The 21036-nt window shown below is 39.5% G+C and overlaps 1 protein-coding gene across 2 annotated transcripts in view; it reads right to left on the bottom strand.

Annotated features, from left to right (window-relative positions):
- The window catches only part of prkcaa (protein kinase C, alpha, a), a 186754-nt gene that overhangs the window by 105447 nt on the left and 60271 nt on the right, over positions 1-21036 (bottom strand). For both annotated transcript variants that reach the window (XM_042484741.1, XM_042484740.1), the window contains exon 3: positions 14460-14542. In XM_042484741.1, the coding sequence (XP_042340675.1) occupies positions 14460-14542 (83 nt within the window). The remainder of the gene's footprint in view (positions 1-14459; positions 14543-21036) is intronic.

Here is a 21036-nt window from a genome sequence, read left to right on the forward strand (position 1 = left end):
GATCCTCTAGTTTGGGAGCTGGACTGTTTATTTGGAGCATTGTTGGAATATATACTGTTATCCAGAGCACCACACTATTGCAGTGCTAAGTGTATTCTGGGTACACACAGAGCAGCAAAACAGCAGCTGCATCAAAAGTGGAACGTATCTGTTAATTCATTCATATATAGGTAGTACTCTCTAAGGACAACTGCACTCTCATTTTAATGTTTTGTTTATTGTGTTTCCATTCTACTTTAGATGAAACCAGCTGTGTGCCCATGGAAGATGCGGACCCCTCATCCCAGCCCTTGGTCTAAAAGTTTGTTTTCACACACCTCTACAGCAGCTGCTCCTCTTGTCCATTAATTTGATGCGATCAGCTCTGATTGAGGTGACCCTAAACTGATCGACTGATCAATTCTTCACCTCCCATTTATGGAACCAAAAATAACCTACAATTTCAGAAAGAGGACACAGAATAATCACAAAGGAACACACACACAAGAAAACAGAAAGCTAGCTGATACGCCCCAACCCTGCTGTCAGACACCACCACATAAAGACTCTAATTCTGTGGGAAACGCTGGTCAGTTTTCCTTCACAGTATGCAGTCAACAAGAAATGAATTGAGGGAAGTCGTGAATACTAGCCAGTCATTAAGACTTCAGTTTAGTACATTTTGTTATCATATAAAAAATGTATCCACTAATCAACGAATCATAAGGGCAATGTCAGGTTAATTATTGATCTTTTCTTACTGGTTTATACTAAAGTAAGAGACTGAATCACCCCAAACATTTTCAGTACAAAACTGGCTCAATCCATGGCATTAGGTATCAAGCTTCAGTTCTGCTTGAGTGAACTGTCAACCCATTGGAAATACTGCAAGATGATCACATTCCAGTTGCCAATCAACTGTTGTTTGCTTATCTCTCAATTAATAGCTTGTTTTCCCTTGCCTGTTGCAATGCAGGTAAACCTGCAGTTCTTCAATTTTGATGAATAAGAAACACAAGTAGAGAGAACTCTAAGTCTCTTGAGATACAGAAGAAGGAGAGAGGCTGGCTGACCTATCAGTAACTTGTATCATTCTATTTCTGGGGTTGAGCTTCAGACCCACTGCTGGTTCAGCTTCAAGCCTCAGTGTTACATGCAAGGTTAAGTTTAGACTTCAGACCCTCTCTGGTTTCTATTTCAAGTGCTTTGTGTGCGCACTGCCATGCAGGACAGTTATAGCACATCTGCCTGTTTGACAAGATCTTGAAAAAAAAAAGAAGACTTTACCTAACGCTACCTCTCAAGATAAGATTTTTGCCTTGACCACAGTGTTGCTGTCTGCCAGACTCCATTCAATTTCAAAACAACACAATGACAATCACATTTTTTCAATAAAATGAAGGTAAGATAATGGTGTGAAATCTCTAGAAGTTTATATTTATAGTAAAAATCATCTGAAATGGCAGACAGCCAAAGAATCAATATAAAACAGTATGACGTGCTTCGGAAAAAGGCAGTTAAAAAGTCAACACAATTGGTAATTCATGGGCAAAAAGTTGTTTAACTACTGGGTGGTTATCAAAAAGTCATGGATATGAATAGTTTTTGCAGTTTGCTGGCAGGCACTGGTGAGGGTGAACTCTCATCCTGCAGGAACTGTGACTCTGATTCAATTCGGGGTCAAGAGCAGTTCCAACTCTCCCATGCGCTGGTCATTAGTAATACTTATGGTTGGCGCAAGACCGACTACCAAATACTTACCGCAAACAAACCTCGTAGGGATTGATGGAATGTGTGTGTGTGTGTGTGTGTGTGTGTGTGTGTGCGTGTGTGTCTGTGTGGGAGAGAGAGAGAAAGTTTGTATATTTGCTACATAATGAGGACCAAAACATGTATTTTTTCACTAACAAAGAGAAGACATTTTTGGTAAGTGGGGACATTTTAGCCAGTCTTCACTTCTTCAGAGGCCTGTTTGAGGGTTAAGAGTTGTGCGATTGAGTGTTGGGGTTAGGGTTAGGAATTTAGTTATGATGGTTAAGTTTAGGGTAAGGAGCTAAGACATGCATTGTATTAATTAGGGTCCTCACAAAGAGAGTATTACAAGGATGTGTGTGTGTATGTGTGTGTGTGTGCGTGTGCGTGCAAGGAATTTTGGTTCCCATCAAAATGAACAAACAGAGATGTTTAGTCTTGAGAAGCTCAGAGCATCTTGAGTGTCTTGCGTACACAGTTTTTAATCTGTGATCTGAGATTTCTTGATAAAGTGTCGTACTTTTTACTGGTATGCCATGCCCAATTTCCCTCTGCTTGCCTGGAAAACTTATGGCAGGTTGGTGATTTCTTTACACACAGAAAGAAAACACCAAGCACGTGTCAAGTGGTTGCTTTCACTTGTACATTACAGGTAGAATTACAGAGCAATAATAATGGCACTGAAAGGATTCTTCCAGTCAAGAAAAGATCACTGGGACAACAATGCTGTACTGTGATATACCTGGTAGTTCAAATTACAATAAAACTGTAAAACAGAGCTTTGTGTGTTTGGTATCCTCCAAACTGCCCATTGTGCAGTAAACAGACTTGTACAACCACAAACTGAATCTATGTGGTGAAACTGCGCAATGCATTTTAGCTGAGAGACTGTAACTGTGGCTCTTGTTTAGCGGATATCTCCTGAATGTCAGAAGGAATCTTTCTAGAGCTGCAATTTCACACTGATTCTGAGGGGTCTGAAATTGGCAAATGATTTTTCCATGGAGCCATCAGAGAGGTTTTCAAAAGGGCTCTCAGGCACAGGCCCAGATGATAGTGACTGAACACAGGCCGTTCATTTATTGAACACAGGAGTTTTTTGCAGTCTGAGGTCAAAGTATAAATACATTTCTATTCAGTCCGTATATTCAGAGCTTTATGATATTCATGTGTGTAGAGTGCACAGGGCTTTTTTTAATTAATTCTTCAACTTCAGTTAATATCTTTGGCTTTGTTGTAGACCTTGCTGCTGTAATAAACTCAAGCTTTAATGTTATGATGAAGGCAAAGGATCATTTATTATCTTGTTTATCGTCTCACTAGACTTCCTGTTAAGTAAGTCAACTGTCAAAGCCAGAGCCTCAACACAGCAGTTAGTGCTGCATATCTCCACAAGAGGAGGTGGACTTATTAATTGGTTTGGCAGATTAATCAGTTCCCATAGGAAGTATAACAAACAATCATTATCAATGGAACATGGGTCAATAGTGGCCGATGGCTGCACAGCCTCCACTTGATGCAGATGCACAACAAGACCGGCTCTGCAAATGTAAAAATCTGTAACTGAGTTACTATGACTGATTGAATGATAAAGTTATACCATTGGTCAGCCAAATGTGGTCACTTCCTTTAAAAATTAAAAGCCCCCTTTTAAAAATAAGCCCTCTAGTGTTTCACATGCTAGGTTTTGACCTAGTTGTGTTCTTTATGTTTTATGAATCATTTAGAAAGTATTTTGAGCATTTTGAAAATATGAAGTTACGAGTATCTTGTCATAAAAAATAACATTTGGATTTATTCACCCCTGTTATATACCATTTACAATATACTGATATGTAATTCAAATAAATATAGTAGTATAATAGTAAGTAAAGGAGTTACTGTCCATCTCTGATCACTGTTTTGCATGGAACCTTGAAAACACAAAGTCAAGGTAATTATTGTGTACCTGAGAATCTCAGGTTGACTTTGAGGAAAAATAGTAGTAAAAAAATCTAATTAAAAAACTGGGGTTAAAAATAAAACATTGTTATATACTGTTTTTTTTTGTTCAGTCTCAGATTAATATACTGATTTAGGTATTTATTGCTTTGAGTTAAACAAACACATTTATTTATTTAGGTATTTATTTTTTTGATCTGTGATATTCAGATAAACAGTTACCCAATTAATGAAGTCAAAGGTACATTTCCAACAATGGCAGATTTTTTAATTTAATTTCAGGCACTGGTGATGACAAACTTGGCCAAAGAAGGAGGCACAGCATCTGTCTGCCTGCCTCACACCATGTAAATTAGAAGCTTTGTATCTGTATGTGTGTGTAGGTAGGCAGAGGAAAGGAAGGTGCAAACCTTAGCCTAAGCCCTTCACAAAGACAAGCTTATACCAAGTGTTGAATTAACATACTTTATATTTTCATCATCTTCCTCACTGTTTTGTCTATGCATTTCTATTCAGCCTGAAGAGCAAGTAAAGTAGCAGAGGTGAATAAGAGATCCTTTAATTCACCAGGCAGGTAATCAGAGATAAATAGAGAGATTGTACATAGTCTTAACAAGCCTTAAAGTTGTTTGTAATCAGTGCTCTGTTTCTGTGTGGGAATGTGTTAAAACAGTATACGTGTGGTGTGCAGAAAATAAGAGTTTTTGTGCACTACAACACTTTTTCAAAATATCTTTGTAAAGTACCGTGTCAATGTTGAAAACAAGGGATGTGTCTTCACAAAAATTTAGTTGAAGACTTTTTACACTGCAAAAACGTCAATTCACTTATTCTCCAATGGGAAACGTTTCACCAGGGAGTGATTCAGCAGCTTTCAGTGCACCCACACATCCTCTATCCTCCAACACACACAAGGTTGAGAGTATGTAAGCACTTATAACCTTCTGCAGCGTCTCCCTCCAGCAAAGCCTTGATCAAACCACATTTCAGACGGGCGTGTCACAGACCATTAGCCAAAGAAACACAAGATCCGTTAGTGTTCATTAGGGTCTCAGAGCATTTAAATACCATCAGCAGGCAGCCCAGGGGACTCCCCATCATTTAAAAGTCAACACAAATAATCACTAGAAACCATGATACATTTCTGAAGAAAAGTGTCAACACATTATCTATTACTCTCTTAAGAGACTTTATCTTTGCTGAAACTAAAGCTTCAATGTATACAGTTAACCAATTCTTTGTTATCGGTTTAAATGCATAAAGAACAAAAAATCCAGTTTTGGACTGATGTGAATTGATTATATCTGAAAATCAAAAACCATTAGAAGAAATGATAATCAAGGATGCAAATAAAAAACACAATTTCATCTTCAGGAATAAAACAAAGTCATCCAATATCATGACACTGGCAGACACAGCAATACACAACTGCTGGTGCACTGAAAGCCCTACCGGGTCCATCAGTGGGTAAATGATCAATTAAAACACTTAAAAAGTCAGATTATCGTGAGTGATGACAAGCAACAGATGCCACAACAGATGGCACCTTCTTTGGATGCACTAAATTACAAATGTTAGTTTAGCATTTTTTTTAAGATGTTATGAACAACAAAAGTTGAGCCTGTGTCCTCAGCTGCCACCTCCTGCATTGTTTGCAAGACCAGAGCCAACATCTTATTCTGCAATCAAGATCATAAAACAGAACGTATAACGAACCCTCTCAGTTTACGAGAAACTTTGCAACATCCCAGCTGGAAGCATTATCATTGTTTCAAAGAACTATTACATCAAATATCGCACATCGTACTGGTGATCCTGAAGATATTTGGTTGGAGTCGTCGAGACAGCTTGGGAAATAAAAAGGCGTTATCTACGGGTCTGAGAAGTGAAGCCAATGCAGAGGTGCCTTAAACCTGCATCCTCTCTAATGGCCAGCAGTTCTCACTGGATTAATTACCACAGTAAACATTTTCCTGAGGAGTTTACAATCTTAATTGCTAGTTTCAAGTCTTCTTCATTACAACATGATGTTCACTGTTTATGGTTCCCTAAAATAGACAATGGAGCACAGTATGCTTTAAGGCATAGCTGACTTGTGATTAACATGTCGCTACCTTTGCAGTGTCGGTGGCTTCTTAGTCAGATCCACCACAAGCTTTTCCACAGCTCCACCATCTCAACCAATATATTCATCTCCGTCTCCAAAACAAACAAGACGGCGATGCCAAAATGCAAAACTTGAGGCTTCAAAACATGAGTCCACAAACCATTGAGTGATATCATGGTGCCTTGGTCTAATTACTTTATACAGTCAATGGATCAAACCAATGACTGTATATAAAGATGGACAATGTGTTTCAACTTTCTCTCACTTTACAACAATAGTTTGCCCCAGGGTTGATTTTTTTTTCCTGTAGGCCAAGGCAGGAGTTAGTTTCGCCCTATAGTTCCCTCGTCAAAGAAAGCCTTTGCAAATGAGGCCATTTGATTGATTACTGAAAAATAAGTTCTGTGGTAAACAAATGTTTATAATCATTGCACATTTTGTTCAGCAAAAAAATCTCACAAATGAACACCAATTTTAGGATTTTTTAGGCCTAAATGCACACAGTAAAAAGCCAATGTTAGGCTATAAATGAACTACCCTACAGTCACATGATTTAACATCACACCACTATAAAGAGGCTGTAAAGCCGTGGTCGGCAGTGTGATAATGTTCTGTAGTTTCATTTAGCCATTTGTTAGCAACTGCTTTTTAACATAGAAGATTCAAATTTCACAAGAGGGGTTTTTACTGATGTATTTTTTATCGTAGGACAAACCGTGACCTGTAATTTCAGTTTTTGTCTGGCCCATGTCCCATCCATATACATGGTGGGGGCAGGTTTTATGTCCGGTACCGCAGCCAGACACCAGGGGGCAATCAATTAGTTTTGGCATCACTTTTGGGGAGCTGTTATGTCATCCATCTTTATATACAGCCTATAGATCAAACTGATATTCTGATATGATTATGAATTAATTGTCCATGTTGTGTTTATTTAAGCTGTGTACAGGCAGCGAAAGACTTTCTTTTTCATATTTTTTGGTTGCAATGTTATTTCATTGTAAACAATGTTCCTTCTGTCAAAAGACACTAGATAGATGTCAATTGCTCCTGTCATTTGAGTGTTTACCAGGGTTTACATGCTCTAACAATGCAAATTATAACTTGAATTCAAACATAAAAAACGTATTTAAAGGTTATTCTCGAAAATCAAACCTAAATGAATTAAGCTGTTGATATGGATTGTGTGTCGGCAGCAGTGTCCTTAAAAATAAAGGTACTGCGGTGCAGGTGATGTAATTAGAGGGTCTTGGTTTAGGAAAGCTCTATAACAGCAGCAAACAGAAATGGCTTAACTTTGACTCCCCTGTGTCCTCTGTCTAGACTTATGTGCACAGTTAAAGCTCTTTTTGTTTGGAATAAAACACAAAGGGTATTGGGGTTCAAACAAGCACATCATGCTGTGTCAAGAGAGCAATAATCCACCTTGTTATGCAGTGTCTATGGTGCATGAATCTCCAGGGAGAGAGAGTTCAAGAAACCTGTTAAGATCCACAGTCTTGACTCTATAAACACTTCCCAGCCAGATTAATAACAACTCATGTACTTACATTTTTGTGATTGTCTGTCACAGAGCCTGGGAACTCAATACAACATCTATTCTCATCTGCCCGTGGCTGCTTTCATTGACAAAAGCTTTAGTTTTAATAGCAATCTATATTTTGATTTGTGAGATATTATCTACTCATCAAATGGGGGTATAAAGTGGGTTTTGACAATGCCTCTGTGAGCCCACACATCTGTTTACTGTATATTAGCCTATATGTACCCTCAGGAGACGTAACTCCTTTAGGGTCTAGGATGGGAAAGTTTATGAAGCCCTGTCTTATCAGATATAGAGTCAAGCAGCAAACATCCAGCTGCTGTGGTACATGGTCTGAGGGAATATACATCAGCAATCTCATCAAAATAATAGCGCTTTCATCTCAGCATGGAAGAAAAGGTCCATTCTGGGAAAATGATTCTCCTGTATTAGTGATCTCTATGTTGTCATAGATACAATCTGTCATGTCGTTATGGCTAAAAACAAAGTCATCATCCAGCAGATCCAGTTTCAGTGCATCTATAGCAATCAGCAGGAGGTCTGCAGGGTGCAGCAAATCCTGGATAGGACTTGACATTTATGCAGTGCCTCATGTTGTCCTAACTACTTTATTATCTGGAAATGATATCCCCTTTCCATTTCCCTCTCCTCTCACTTCTTCTGTATCATAAACTCCTCTTCTCTTGTTTGGATCCTAGATTGTAATGGTTTACATTTTACAGGAAGAATTTTCACCTTCTTCCCCAAATTCTCATCTACCATGCTCTCCAAGCAACTAGTGCCTGTGCAGATAATCAATCCAACTTGGTGAAAGGGGCCAAACTTCATTAGACACACTATACAAGTAGAGTGCATTCATTTATTTCCTGTAGAAGACCATGAGTAGCTGTCTCCCCTCATGTGCCCGTTCTGCAGGCTGCAGTTCGAGCTGCCGTGCACAAAGATAATCCTATCTGGCACTTCTCACGGTGTGATTTTTATGTGCATGTCTTGTGTGTTTGTAGGCATGTTTGAGTCCACAATGAATCTCATTTTGCTGAAATAGTGTAGCCCAACAGGGCTTGGTGCGACATGTCATCACTCACACACCAAAATAAAATCAGTGCACTAAGCAGATTTATGTAGCATCAGGTTTCTTTGTAAGCGTGTTTCCTTGGGAGCAGTGCTTGTGCCGAGGCTCCTACAGGGGTGTGTGCTTAAAGCATGTGCAGGGATTGGACTCGGTAAGCGGTAGCAGGTTGACCTATGGCGACACTGATACAAAGGTCATTACGTCACACAGGTATTTAACACGAATCATTACTTGGTAGTGCTGACATAATTTGGTCATATCCTTAAAAGTACCAAGCTCAGTACCAAGCCCTCTTAAGAGAGGCAGGCAATCAGAAATGACTTTAAATCTATGTTATCTAACATTAACAATCATCTGAATTTATATATATTCTGGCCAGAACTCAGACAAAACCTTTAAGCATCTGCAGCATGGTTTGTAAAAAGTGCAAACACAAACCAAAAAGTATGAATCTCAAAAAAAGGAGAGAAAGGAAGGAAAAAAGTCTGAAGAGATTGCTTTCAAAAGATTTCTCTGCACTAATGGCTGGCTGAATGGTGAAGCCATGATGAGATGTTTATATACAACGTCAGAACAGGCCTATTTCAAAAAATGGCCAACACCCTCGCCAGAAGGAAATGGACTAAAAAAAACAACAAAAAAAAGCTCCATTGCCTGTCACAACCCAAGATCCCTGTGGCGCAGATGATGAAATTTAGCTCCACTCCAGTTTAATCTTGTTTTCAATTCCCAAGAAGATCCCTTGTTATGAGACGGTGTGCGTCCCAGGCCTCGTCACCAGAACACCTATATTTCCCAGACCTGCTGGAGTCTGCCAAAATCATCTCCCGCTGCGTGATTCGCCTTTTAAATATTAGATCACTGCAGCCTAAAGCATTACTCATTAATATTACAAATGAGATTTCTCTCACATTATCTACAGGACTGTTTACACCTCGTAGCTTCCCTTAGCTGGGAGATTAAGAGGCTGTGTTTTTGATTCCATTTTACAGGTTGATGTTGTGAAAAAACAGGTATTTTATGGTTGTTTTTAACCACTCTCTGGTCAGCTCTGTCTGTGTGCAAGCAGAGGAGATAGAAAGGGCAATGTGCTCCTGCTCCTTAACTGTGTTACTCTGTCACAGATATCGGTGCACCGAACAGCCTCAAGGGGCTAGAGCTGATCGTCTGAATATACGTGCATGTGTGTGTTTGTGTGTGTTTAGAGGGAAAATCAGTGCACAAAGACTTGCAGATTGCCTCGGGTCATATGCGCTGCACTGGTTAAGTGGACATCAATGATGCAGTAGTCACACACCCATGCAAAAGCAAGCACATCAAACCTCTTAGTTTCATCTGCTGAACCCCTGTAGTGAAATGGGAAACCTCTGCATTATTGATAGTCTTGTCCTGTAAAGCAATGAACTTGCTCGACCTGCCGGTAACATTACACCCTGCAGTCAAATGAAAACAATTTGTAAGAGTAAGTGCTTTAATTAGATGAATTGGTACAAACATGGAATGTGCTCAGGAGGGATACAATTACTGATTTCTACAAATAATCATTCTAAGGCCAAATTTTGATTACGGAGGTTACATCATTAAACTAACAGAAGTTCACATGCAATTTTGTCTTCATAGATTGTGGTTAGTATCTAAAATAATACACTAAAATAGCTATATTTCATTCTCAGAGTTTTAATGAAAACATTCAAGCATTTTCTGCAATTCATATTTTACCACACTGCAGTTTGTCTTACAGCATTATCGTGTCTGGAGACATACAGCAGACTACATAAATAAATTTAGCAAGGTTCACATATGCTACAAAAAAAAAATACAGCAGACAACTTGTTGTATTAAAATATTTCTGCATTAACTGACTTTCTGTGCCAGTTAACACTATAGTTTTCAGCAATAATGTCAAATTTGTCATGAGATGGAGCAATCTAGCTGTTTGAGCAGCAAGCCTGTGACCAGACAGACATCCGCTGCATTGCTTGTGAAAGTGGGAGACGAATCAAGTGTTAGTTCTCTCCACAAAGATGGCACACTCAAACTGCACTGCTGAGGCTGTGGCAGCGAAGAACAATTTATTCATGGTAATCCTGTCCCATCAAACCAAGGCTAGCCGCTCATGACGAGCGTGCTACTGCAAAGATCTGGGGGCTCCTGTTGGCATCTTTGTGCACACTTTGTTTCTTCCGGTCGGGGAGTTATAAAACACAGACATGAGTCATAAAATGCAGGTAGCCTAGATACTGCAGATCTTCAGGATATTTGCTGGCCATGGGAGTTATTGCCTTCCTGGATTGCAAGCCCAGGAGGCAGCAAGCCATGTAATATGTGTGGTTGCCCCTGGCAACAGTAGTGCTAAGTGCACAAAAAATTGTATATCAAAAGGGAGCATGAAATATTCTAATATGGCAAAGAGATATCAAACTAATGTATATTTTAAAGGGATTTGTAATGGTCACATGAAGTGTTATAATGTCATAAAATATCAGAGTGTGCGCATGAGCCAAAGGCTGCGAATAATTTAACACTAGCACTGTAAGTGAAGTCTGCTCTAGTCCGACTGGATTTCTACATATTAGTTCCTCTTCTGTGAAGTACTGATAGAATATTTGATGAGCATACAGTGTGTACTATATGACATTGTCATTACATCATATATAAAGTAAAAGGATAAATATGATTTTGCTTGACCACGTTGAGTATATTAGAAGTGAATTCTGATGGTAAAAACATCAGAAACTGTTTTAAAGGGACAGTTCATCCCAAAATCAAAACTATATATTTTGTCTCACCTCTAGTGCTATTTATCAATCAAGATTGTTTTGGTGTGAGTTGCAGAGTTTTGGAGATATTTGCCATTGATATGTCTGCTTTCTCTTGAATATAATTGTTGTCTTTAATGCATATAAAAAAGAAAAACATTTGAAAAACTCTTTCCAGAAATCATGACCCAGTTACTCAAAATAATCCACAGACCTTGTTGTGAGCAGATTCATGTCAGAGCTACGCTCTTTCTCCTGAACTGGACAACTGCATCACTGCACAGAGGGATGCTTGCATCCACTGCTCGCCAACCTCACAGCTCAGCCGAGGAATTTACATACATCCCGTGTTGTTACAAGCCTCTCATCCATGAGTAGATGCACACTTCCTTCTTTGTGGTAAAACAGTAGGCAGGTGTGGTTTGATAGAAAGAAAATAGTCCCTACGTGAAAGTGCTCACAACAAGGTTTTTGGATTATCTTGAGTCGGGTCATGATTTCTGGAAAGAGACATTGCTGTTGAGTTTTTTAAATGTGTTTGAGCGCCATCTAGTTCCATTATTTTGGAGAAAAGACAGACATTTCTACAGCCAATATCTCCAACACTCAGTGAGTCACACCATAACAAGCACTACAGGGATGGACTGCACCTTTAATGTATTAAAAATTTAATGAATGAGAAGCTTTGAGTATATTAATTAACAAAAATATACTTGTGCATTTTGTGCAATTGTATACTGGGGTTGCTCTAACACACAGGTGTCAAAGGTCATTAAATGTCAACTGTCCTGCTTACGGTTAATCTGATGTGCCCTCCCGGCTCTGACCCCTGGGGCCTACTTGAATCAAGAACCCCCCGGCTCAGACTATTTTCTACTGTTACGGCGTCTATGTCATCCGTGGCGTGCTCTATTTAAAGAACATGGGTTGATGATCTCGAACGACACACTGACATATCTCCAGTTACAGAGGCCAAGCCGTGCTGCTGTAACGCTTGGAGGCTATGTAATGTCCGGCAGGCGACCAGGTATTTAAATGGAGTTTCACACTTACCAAGCAGGTAAGCAGTAGCTGACGGAACTTGCAGCCGTTGAAAAGGCGGCCACAAAACCAGATTGAATGTGTCATACAAGGGTTGATATTTCTCAAGCAAGTGTTTATGATGGTCCAATGAAAGACTATTCCATGCATTTAATATTTTTTCGGACAAAAAAACAACATTATATCTAAGTCCTCTTTTTCAGTGGATTAAATTACCCAGCAGAAAACTAAATTACAACACATTTAACTGTATGAGCTGTAGAGCTTCAACAACAAATGTCAGTTCATTAAATAATACCAAGGGGCTAAACTAATTTAAATGATTATTTCCACAGTGCGCTCAGTAAACCTGGACAGCCATTAAAATTCTATCTGGAGTCTTGTTTTTCTCATTAATTCAGACAGGTGCAAGCACCCAGCTGTTAGTACTGTGTGTATCTCTTTGTCTGGCCAAGACAGATGTAGGTGTGCTGGCTTTGGCCCGCAGTCCTACATTTCCCATCTGTCTCTGGGCCAGAGCAGGTCAGTGCTAATAGCACAGTAATCTGCCAATCGGCTTTTCTATGAACTCAGTCCTGCAGGGAGAATTAGAATTATTATTTATACTATGAACTGCATAACCCTCTGAGGTCACTGTCAGTATGTTATGATGTCACAACCTGCTTTTTCAAATATGTTTATATATATATATGTTTTAAAGAAAAAATATTGATTTTGATCGCATTATTTCAAAGGGAAGTAGTAAAGTTTAGCTCTAAGGGGTTATGGACTGTGACTCATGAAGTGGAATATTTAAATCAGTGACACGACTGGAACATTAAGATTGGATGAATTGAATTAGCCACCTGCTGCTGTGATTCAATCATGGGCCGAATGAATTTAACATTTTAACAGCCTTCGCTGAATAGATACTACCAGAGTAAAAGATTAGAGCTCTTTTTTTGAAAGCTACTGAAATTAAGATGCTTGTATCATTAATGTAAACTCTATCTTTCTCCTTTTTTCCATGTGAGTCAGTTTGCTGTGATTCAACAGGGTTTCCCACAAAGTAATTTATCTGTGGCAGCCAATCACTGTTAACATCTGCTGCCACAACTAGATTCATTTTTGGAGCTGAATCATTCATAAGGACCAATGTTGGAATATATATACCATTCGGTTATTTATTGCACCAAACTCTTGGAGTGCAGAGTGCAGCCTACTCTCGGCAAAGATGGAGCAGCAGAACGTCGGGAGCATTTAAAGTGAAACTTTTTACTGTGCTGGGTCTAAAAGTCTGCTTTCACCCGCTGCAGCTGGTTGTCTCATTCATCAATCTGATCTGATCAGCTCTGCACGGATCCGCAAATCAATTACACACCCCGTGACTCACAAACTGCTGCTGAGGAAAAAAAGAACTAATGTAGAGCTCCGCCTGTGCTGCGTTCAAAACCCCCAAAAACCTCCGAATTTAGAGAGGGGACACAGAATGATACAAGGAAACACATATGCTTTAAAGTCAAAACTCATTTCCAACTATATTATATTACTTATCATTTATCATATGCAAGTAAAGTTACACAGTATGCTACACGAATATGCAATAAATGAAAGATAATACTGTTTACATAAATTACACAAGAAAGACAAGACAAATAATCGATACTTTACTCAGACTTCATATATCAGAGTAAAGGCATTAACATTAGTTGAATACACCCCTGTCGCGCTGCAGGATGGCAACGCCACTTAAACAAACCACATGCAGAACTATTGTACACCATAAAGCCAGTAGTAATAATAATAATGGCACTTAAGTTTATTTATTTCTATGACATTTGCTAATGATTATTTTTATTTTGAACAGCAGTGCATGGTTGATTGTTGTAGAATAGCAATGTTTTTTTATTTAAATTTTTTTTACAATATATTTGGAGGATGACATTTTTGGCATATCTAATATTGTGAGGAACGTTTCCCCCGCAATATAGTATTCAATAAATACTGCCTTGTTTAAAACTGAAACTTGGAGGGTGATACTCGTCAGAGACAGAGTAAGTTTCAGTATTCTTCTGCCCCCTCTGCTGCAGGGCTTCATAATACAAAGCTACATGTCAGCTCTACAGTACAGCTGTCAAAGAGAGCGAGAGCACTGAGAAGATAGGCAGGCCCGGTTGGCACCACTGCATACTGGTGACACTGTGTATGCACTTCAGTACAATGACATGAAAAGGCGTCTCCTCGCCAACAAACACGAGAGGCAACAGCTGGGTTACGGTTACTTACGTCTGTGTCGGGCCCCTTATCTGCCCCTGGGCAGCAGAATGTGACTAATTCATGGCACCTCTTGTGGACCACAAAACAGCAAACTGCAGGAGGAGAAAAGAGAGAAGAAGAGGCCGTTAAAAGAGTGAGATAGGGGGAAAAAATGAAAATACAGACAGATGAGAGAATGGCAGACAACAAAAGGAGAGAAAGAGCCTGATGGTAACAATACAGCACATCATGGGTGATTGATACGCAGACAGAATGCAAAAAAATAAGATTTGATAACACTGAGAGGGACTGAAAAACCACTGATGTCTGGGCTAGGCTCTTTACCATGTGTCCAGATGGCCAGTCCTGCCTGCAGGCTGACTGCTCTTATTGCACAGTACAGTGCCACCTCCTCACTGACATGACAGGAGCTCAGGCAGACAACACACACACATTTTTGCATGCACACAAAGCACACTCAAACACATCCTCAAACTGACACAATTTCAGAACTTGCGTCCTCATCCAGGCCTACACACTTGAATACACCTGCACACAGTGTCATTCATACACAGGTCTAAGTGCCAGGCCGCTGGGTGCACTGTAGTCTGCAGCCAAGCAAGCAGCAGACTTCAAGAGGAGGACGGCGCCTGGCTCTCAAAGGACGTCTGACACCAAGGCGAGACAGGGCAAGGGTGGCTAATGATATGTGAGCTGGTACACACAACAAAACCTGCTCTCACTGTTCTGTCATTGCAAGTCCACCTCATTTGTTCACCATAGATGTGTCTGCATATTTCTGCTCCTCCCCCTCCCTCTCTTCCCAGGACTTAATGTCGTCAAGGCCGACACTTGCGGCATGAGATGAAAACATCTGAGTTGGTGGTTTTCAATAGGCCTCACTTAGTTCTGAGTGACCCTGAGAAGACTCCATTAGTGGTTTTGAGTTGCATCAGTGATGTGATGCATTTTCAGAGACTTTGCTTGATTTTGAGTTTTTTTTTTTCTTCTACAGTTTCACTATTGTTCCAGCAGCCGAGTAAAAGAGTCTTCTCCGTCTCTCACTCTTGTACATGCATCCACCTACGGATCACCTCTCTATATCTCTCTTCAGCAGCTCAACCCAAACACAAATAGCTGAGTTCTTTGGCTGAGCTGTGATGGCCAGACAGAAAAGAAGCCTCTCAGAAAAACCCAGACTTCACCAACGGAATCCGAAAAAAAAAAGTCACACAAATCACCCTAAATTAAAAAATGATTGTCAGGTGGCACTTAAGAGGGGAGTCACTGAAGTCAAACAGCATCTAAGATTGTTTGTTGTCACTGTTAATGATCTGGACCAATTATGCATAATGTATTGCTGACAAATACCCCTGTATGTGTCCTCATTCAGTCAAAAAGTCCAAATCATGATTTAGACATGCAAACACAAACTGAGCTATGATGACAGTGCTGCTGTTAAGATTATGTTCATTACTTTTGACTTCTGATCCCTGTTGTTTTTGACTGAGTCAAACCCAATCCAACACCCATCCACCACATGTCCCGTCACAGAACTGCCTCCCCTAAATGATGAATGAAGACAGTTATTTATGAATGTAAACACCCCATTAGCACAGTGCATGTGCTTCTGAGAACATATTTTTCAGTTCAAACTTTATTCAGATTCTACTGAAATGTGGCTCATAAATCACTTTCTTATGACACATTATGGTGCAAAAGTCATAACTCACAAAGGGAATAATTTCTGGCTTGTCAAAAATGCACATCATCACCACAGATTAGATTAGTCTGGGCTGCACGTATTGAATTTTGGCTTATATGTCTGCATACAGGAGGGTTTATTCATATTTTACACTGTATACATTATATTTCATTGCTCGAACTTTGCCTGCTCTTTGTGTGTGCCTTATTGTAGCTCTCTCTTTCTGTTCTTTCTTACACATATGACAGCAGATTTTCCTGTTTGCAGCCACATCACTGCAAGACAGAAAGACATGTTGTTAGCATTCAGCCTGCTCTCTCTGTCACATCAGTTTTTTCAGAGGGCCGCAAAGAAATCAATATTTACTGACCCACAGCTGCAAGAAATATCAGTGTTCAGTGGGGAATTGGCATTGTCCAGCCCTGCTAGAAACCATATGATAATACATATGAAAATGCATTTACTGCAGTGGATATTTGTTCAAAGTACTGAAAATCACCTGAGTGATAAGTTGTATCAGAACATGTAGACATTATGTCCTTGACAGTGCACACAGTTTTTTCAGTAGTGGCATACACCCAGGTTAAACAGTGCTTGGGTCAACACCAGCAGTTTTGTTTGGATTTCCCCTCCAGGTACCAGTTACATGGGAAAATTTGCCTTTTTGAACAAAAGCTGTCAGAACATCAACCTCAACATTATCATCGCTTATGGCATCACTAATGCTCTTGTTGGTAGCAAGAGATGTAGCTGAATATTTGACACTTTTTAAGAGGCTGTCAGGTTCAACCAAGCCCGTGCCAGTTAGCGACAGACATGTTTTTCTTTTGAGCATGAATGTTCCTAAAGTCTGATACCATAGTTACAGTTAGAAATATTCACACAGAAGCTCCAGTAGCTGTTTTCCCAACCCATTTTCACAAGCGAAAGACTCGAGTTGGGTTTCCATCCAAATGTACTGCACTTGTTTAAAAAGAAAAACAGTAAAAGAAAATTTAAATGTAAATGCTTTTCTCCAGTGAAGTGCCACTGCAGAAGAGGACACAATGAGATGACCTAATTAAAAGAGCAGTTGTCAAACATCACACAATGGAAGTCAACACAATAGTGAATAGCACAATGGACGATGGGAACAGAGAGTTTTGAACAATACAGTATTACAAATATTTGCTTTGAGAGATGTATACTAACGGCCTTGTGTGCATAACTGTGTCAAAAGCCTCCAGATATGATGAAAAGAGCTTGTAGTGGCCTACGAAACAGTGGTACATCTGTGCATCACTATTATTTACTGAATCTGTTTCCACACTCAGTCAAATTTACCTTTTTTTCAATACACTAACTTTTCAACCTCCCCTAAGCATAAAAACGTTTTTTGCAATATTTTGAGATTTTTTTAAATTTCTAGCATTTTGACCAGCCTGCACCCTCCAAGGCTGAAAAACTGAGAAATTGCAGAAGTGCAAAAAACTGCAGTTCATCGACTAGTGACTTGAGGCTGAGTGCAAAACATATATCCCCCTGCACCCCCATGTTAAGATTCACAGTTTTACAGCTTTGGTCTCTATAGGTAATTTAAACATTCAAGACATTTGTATGAGAGGGGATTTTTTTTTACAACTCACAGTTTACATTTTACAGCCCAAAGTCAGATCCACCCCTCGCTTATCCGCAGCTCCAACTTCTCATTCATATATGGTCATATTTGGCTCAAAAAAAAAAACATGGTGACGGCCAAATGCCGAACTCGAGCTACTACTATAGCTGCTATGGCCATTATTTATACATCTATGGTTTCCACTCTGGTTATTTTATGAGCTAATTCAAAATGCGCATATCAAGAAGTGGATGAAAATGCACCTAAAGTAGCTGCAGCGCTGCAATTCGAAGGCAGCTTCTATACCCATGATGCTACAGTCAATCTTTTGAAAGAAACAACTACAACAACAACAAATGTATATATATTATAGTTTCGACTAGATTTGTATTCCAGGCAAGAAAACATAACAACATAATTATTTTTAATTCATATATACACAGTGCTTAACAATAAAGAGTTAGGGCTGCCAACATGTTGGTATTCACACGTACTTTTATGGTGGTGAATCAATACGACCCCCATACACAGGAATATCGCACCACCACATTCAACCCCTGCTACCCCCTCAGTCCTCCTAGGAGCTATCGGTCAGTGCGCTCAATACCCAACATGAAACCATGACCCATAGCTCACACCAGCTCCAAACCACAAATCAGACAGGTCATATATCTCACTGATTCAGTGCCTCCATAATTTAACCTGCAGTAAATAGCTGATAGTCGTGTGAGTAGCCCCGATTCAAGCCAACATTTAAAAAAATAAAAGGCATACATGGCTGCTACAGCAGGCACTGCTTATACCAGTATTGTTTTGTTTCTAAAAATGAAGTTTAAGCTTTTGTATGGGGTGCTGGTTGTCTTGTCTATTTAGCCATCATTGCTCATCAGCAGCAATTGAACTATTGCTCATCTACTGCTTGCACTTCCCTCACAGCAGTGCATTTTCTCCTGTGAAAGGCCTACCAGACATCTGTATTTAAAAGTGCTTATGGTAAAAGACTGTATGAAGTAAAAATACAAAGGAACACTATGTTACATATCAACTATTTATTTTCAAGACTGTGTGCAAGATAGTGAGAGGAGAAGGAGAAAGAAGGTATACATGTGAGCTAGAGAGGAGGAGTTCGGAGTCCGAAGATGAAGGAGGTTGACCTCATCATCTTCTGCTGTACTCATTAGAGCTCGGTTGCCAGTGTCCAGCTGTCCCAGTGGGCTAGTTCTGGGGCAATATATTCATCACCTCTGATACCATCTTACTGGAACATCTCCATTAGGAGATACTTTCACAATAACTGCATTCTTTGTCAGTGAATAATGTACTTTTTATTTCAGCATTAGTCAGTTTCTATTAAAAGCTGTTGCTATAAGATTAAAACTGGGGCTTGGGGTGTTTCAGCTGAGACATTTTCTTAAGTCACCTCTGAGAAGAGGAAGATTTCCAACAGGTTTGTGAGGGTTAATGGAGATATTTGTCTGGCTCCGACTGCCCTCATAATTCTCAAACTCTCTGGATAGGATTAATTATACAGCAAGTGAGAGTGTAATGAGGGTTTTCAGATCAATACTTCTTGCCTTCCAGCACAACAGACTGCAAAATCACTTTTCTTCCCGAACGATAACATAGCCCAGACCCACACCTACTCCCACTCTGGCAAATCAATTTCTTCCAAATCTTTTCCAGGTCACAGGTTCAGAGGAGCAATTTCCAGAGAATTTTTCCTGAATACAGGCAGGAAATGAGAAAGAGGGGATGATTTAAGAGTTCTCGGGTATGTAGATGTGATTTATTTCTTTGAAAGCTAACCCAAAACAAAGAGATTGTAGTGGACAAAGCCTTTAGATTTAACTATCAAAAGAGGCCCCGGGCACCACTGATGCTCCTGACAAAAGCCTCTGTTCCCAGACGGGGAAGCTTTCATTATGCCCCATGGTTCTATTCTCCACTCGAATGCCTGGACAATTTTCACCGCTGTCACCAAACACTAACTCAGCCACCATGAAAAGGAGAATAAGAAATATCATTAAAAAGGAACACTGTTGATCCCACCAGGACAAAGCAGCGTATGTATATGGCTTTGATAATTATTCATTATAGGAGCACTAATGGCGATCCAGGTTTCAGTTGCAGTATGTCTCCATTAAAAAAGGAATTAATAACTAGGGTTTTGAATCTAAGATATAAATCAGTGCAGGATAACATATATGACTCTAGTATAAATAAATGAAATACAATAAAGAAATATCTACTTTTCTCACTCCAAGAATCTCAGATGCAAACGCCTTGTCACACCCTTCAGTGTGTGATATCTGTGCCAAAGGAAGCCTTTGGCAGCTTTATGAGATGCACCAAGCTTTCAACTACCCCGACTGTTATCCCATTTGTAGCAATACATGACGCTGACAGGGTATAAAGAAAGAGAGAGTCCTCTATGGGCAGGAAGGATGGAAAGGCAATGGGTTGAACAAAACCAAACTTTCATGAGTTTTACCCAGGAGGCTGTATTTGTGTCCCGAATTGTGTTAGTGGCTCAAATGTGCAAAACTTAAAGTAGCAATGTATGCCCAACATACATAAATATCAAAAGCATTAAAGAAACAACAACAGCCCCAACAAATACATAATGCAACACAATTGTCTGAATGAATTTTGGCATCATGCGTTTCTGTAAACCACGGATATGTTACATTTGTACGTTATTATGTATCAGATACGCTGAAATGTTATGGTTTTTTATGTTTAAAAAACACTGAGGTTAACGTGTTGGATTTGGGCACAAAACTACTTGTTCTCGCCTAATTATCACCATCCACCTCCCGATAACAAAGTCATTTCATATACGTCATTTTAAAGACAGTGATATGATACATATGAAATGTAACATATCTGTGGTTTGCAGAAATGTACAACACCAACATTTACTTCTGGCGAGCGGGTTGCACCATCATCGAACAATTCGGCAGACATCACCCCACCCTACAACCTGAACCAATAAACTGCCAGTAGATGTCTGAACCAGGGCTATGAGCACCCCCACAGAAAGGGATATTTTTTGACATGGGCATAGTTGGGCATTAGAAGGAAATAGTAATCAACACAACGGTTAATCCACATTAACTGCAACTCATATATTTTCAACTCAATATTCTTGTTAAAGTAGAACAGTTCAAATCAAATCACCACCCATGATGGCTATAAGGAGGGATTAGTACTATTTACAAATGGAGACACATTTAAAAAAAAAAAAACAATATTATGCTATTAAAAGTATTTATCAAAATGTGCCAAAGTACAATTTTTTTTCT

The sequence above is a fragment of the Plectropomus leopardus genome, chromosome 4, assembly GCF_008729295.1.
Source record: "Plectropomus leopardus isolate mb chromosome 4, YSFRI_Pleo_2.0, whole genome shotgun sequence".
Taxonomy (NCBI): domain Eukaryota; kingdom Metazoa; phylum Chordata; class Actinopteri; order Perciformes; family Serranidae; genus Plectropomus; species Plectropomus leopardus.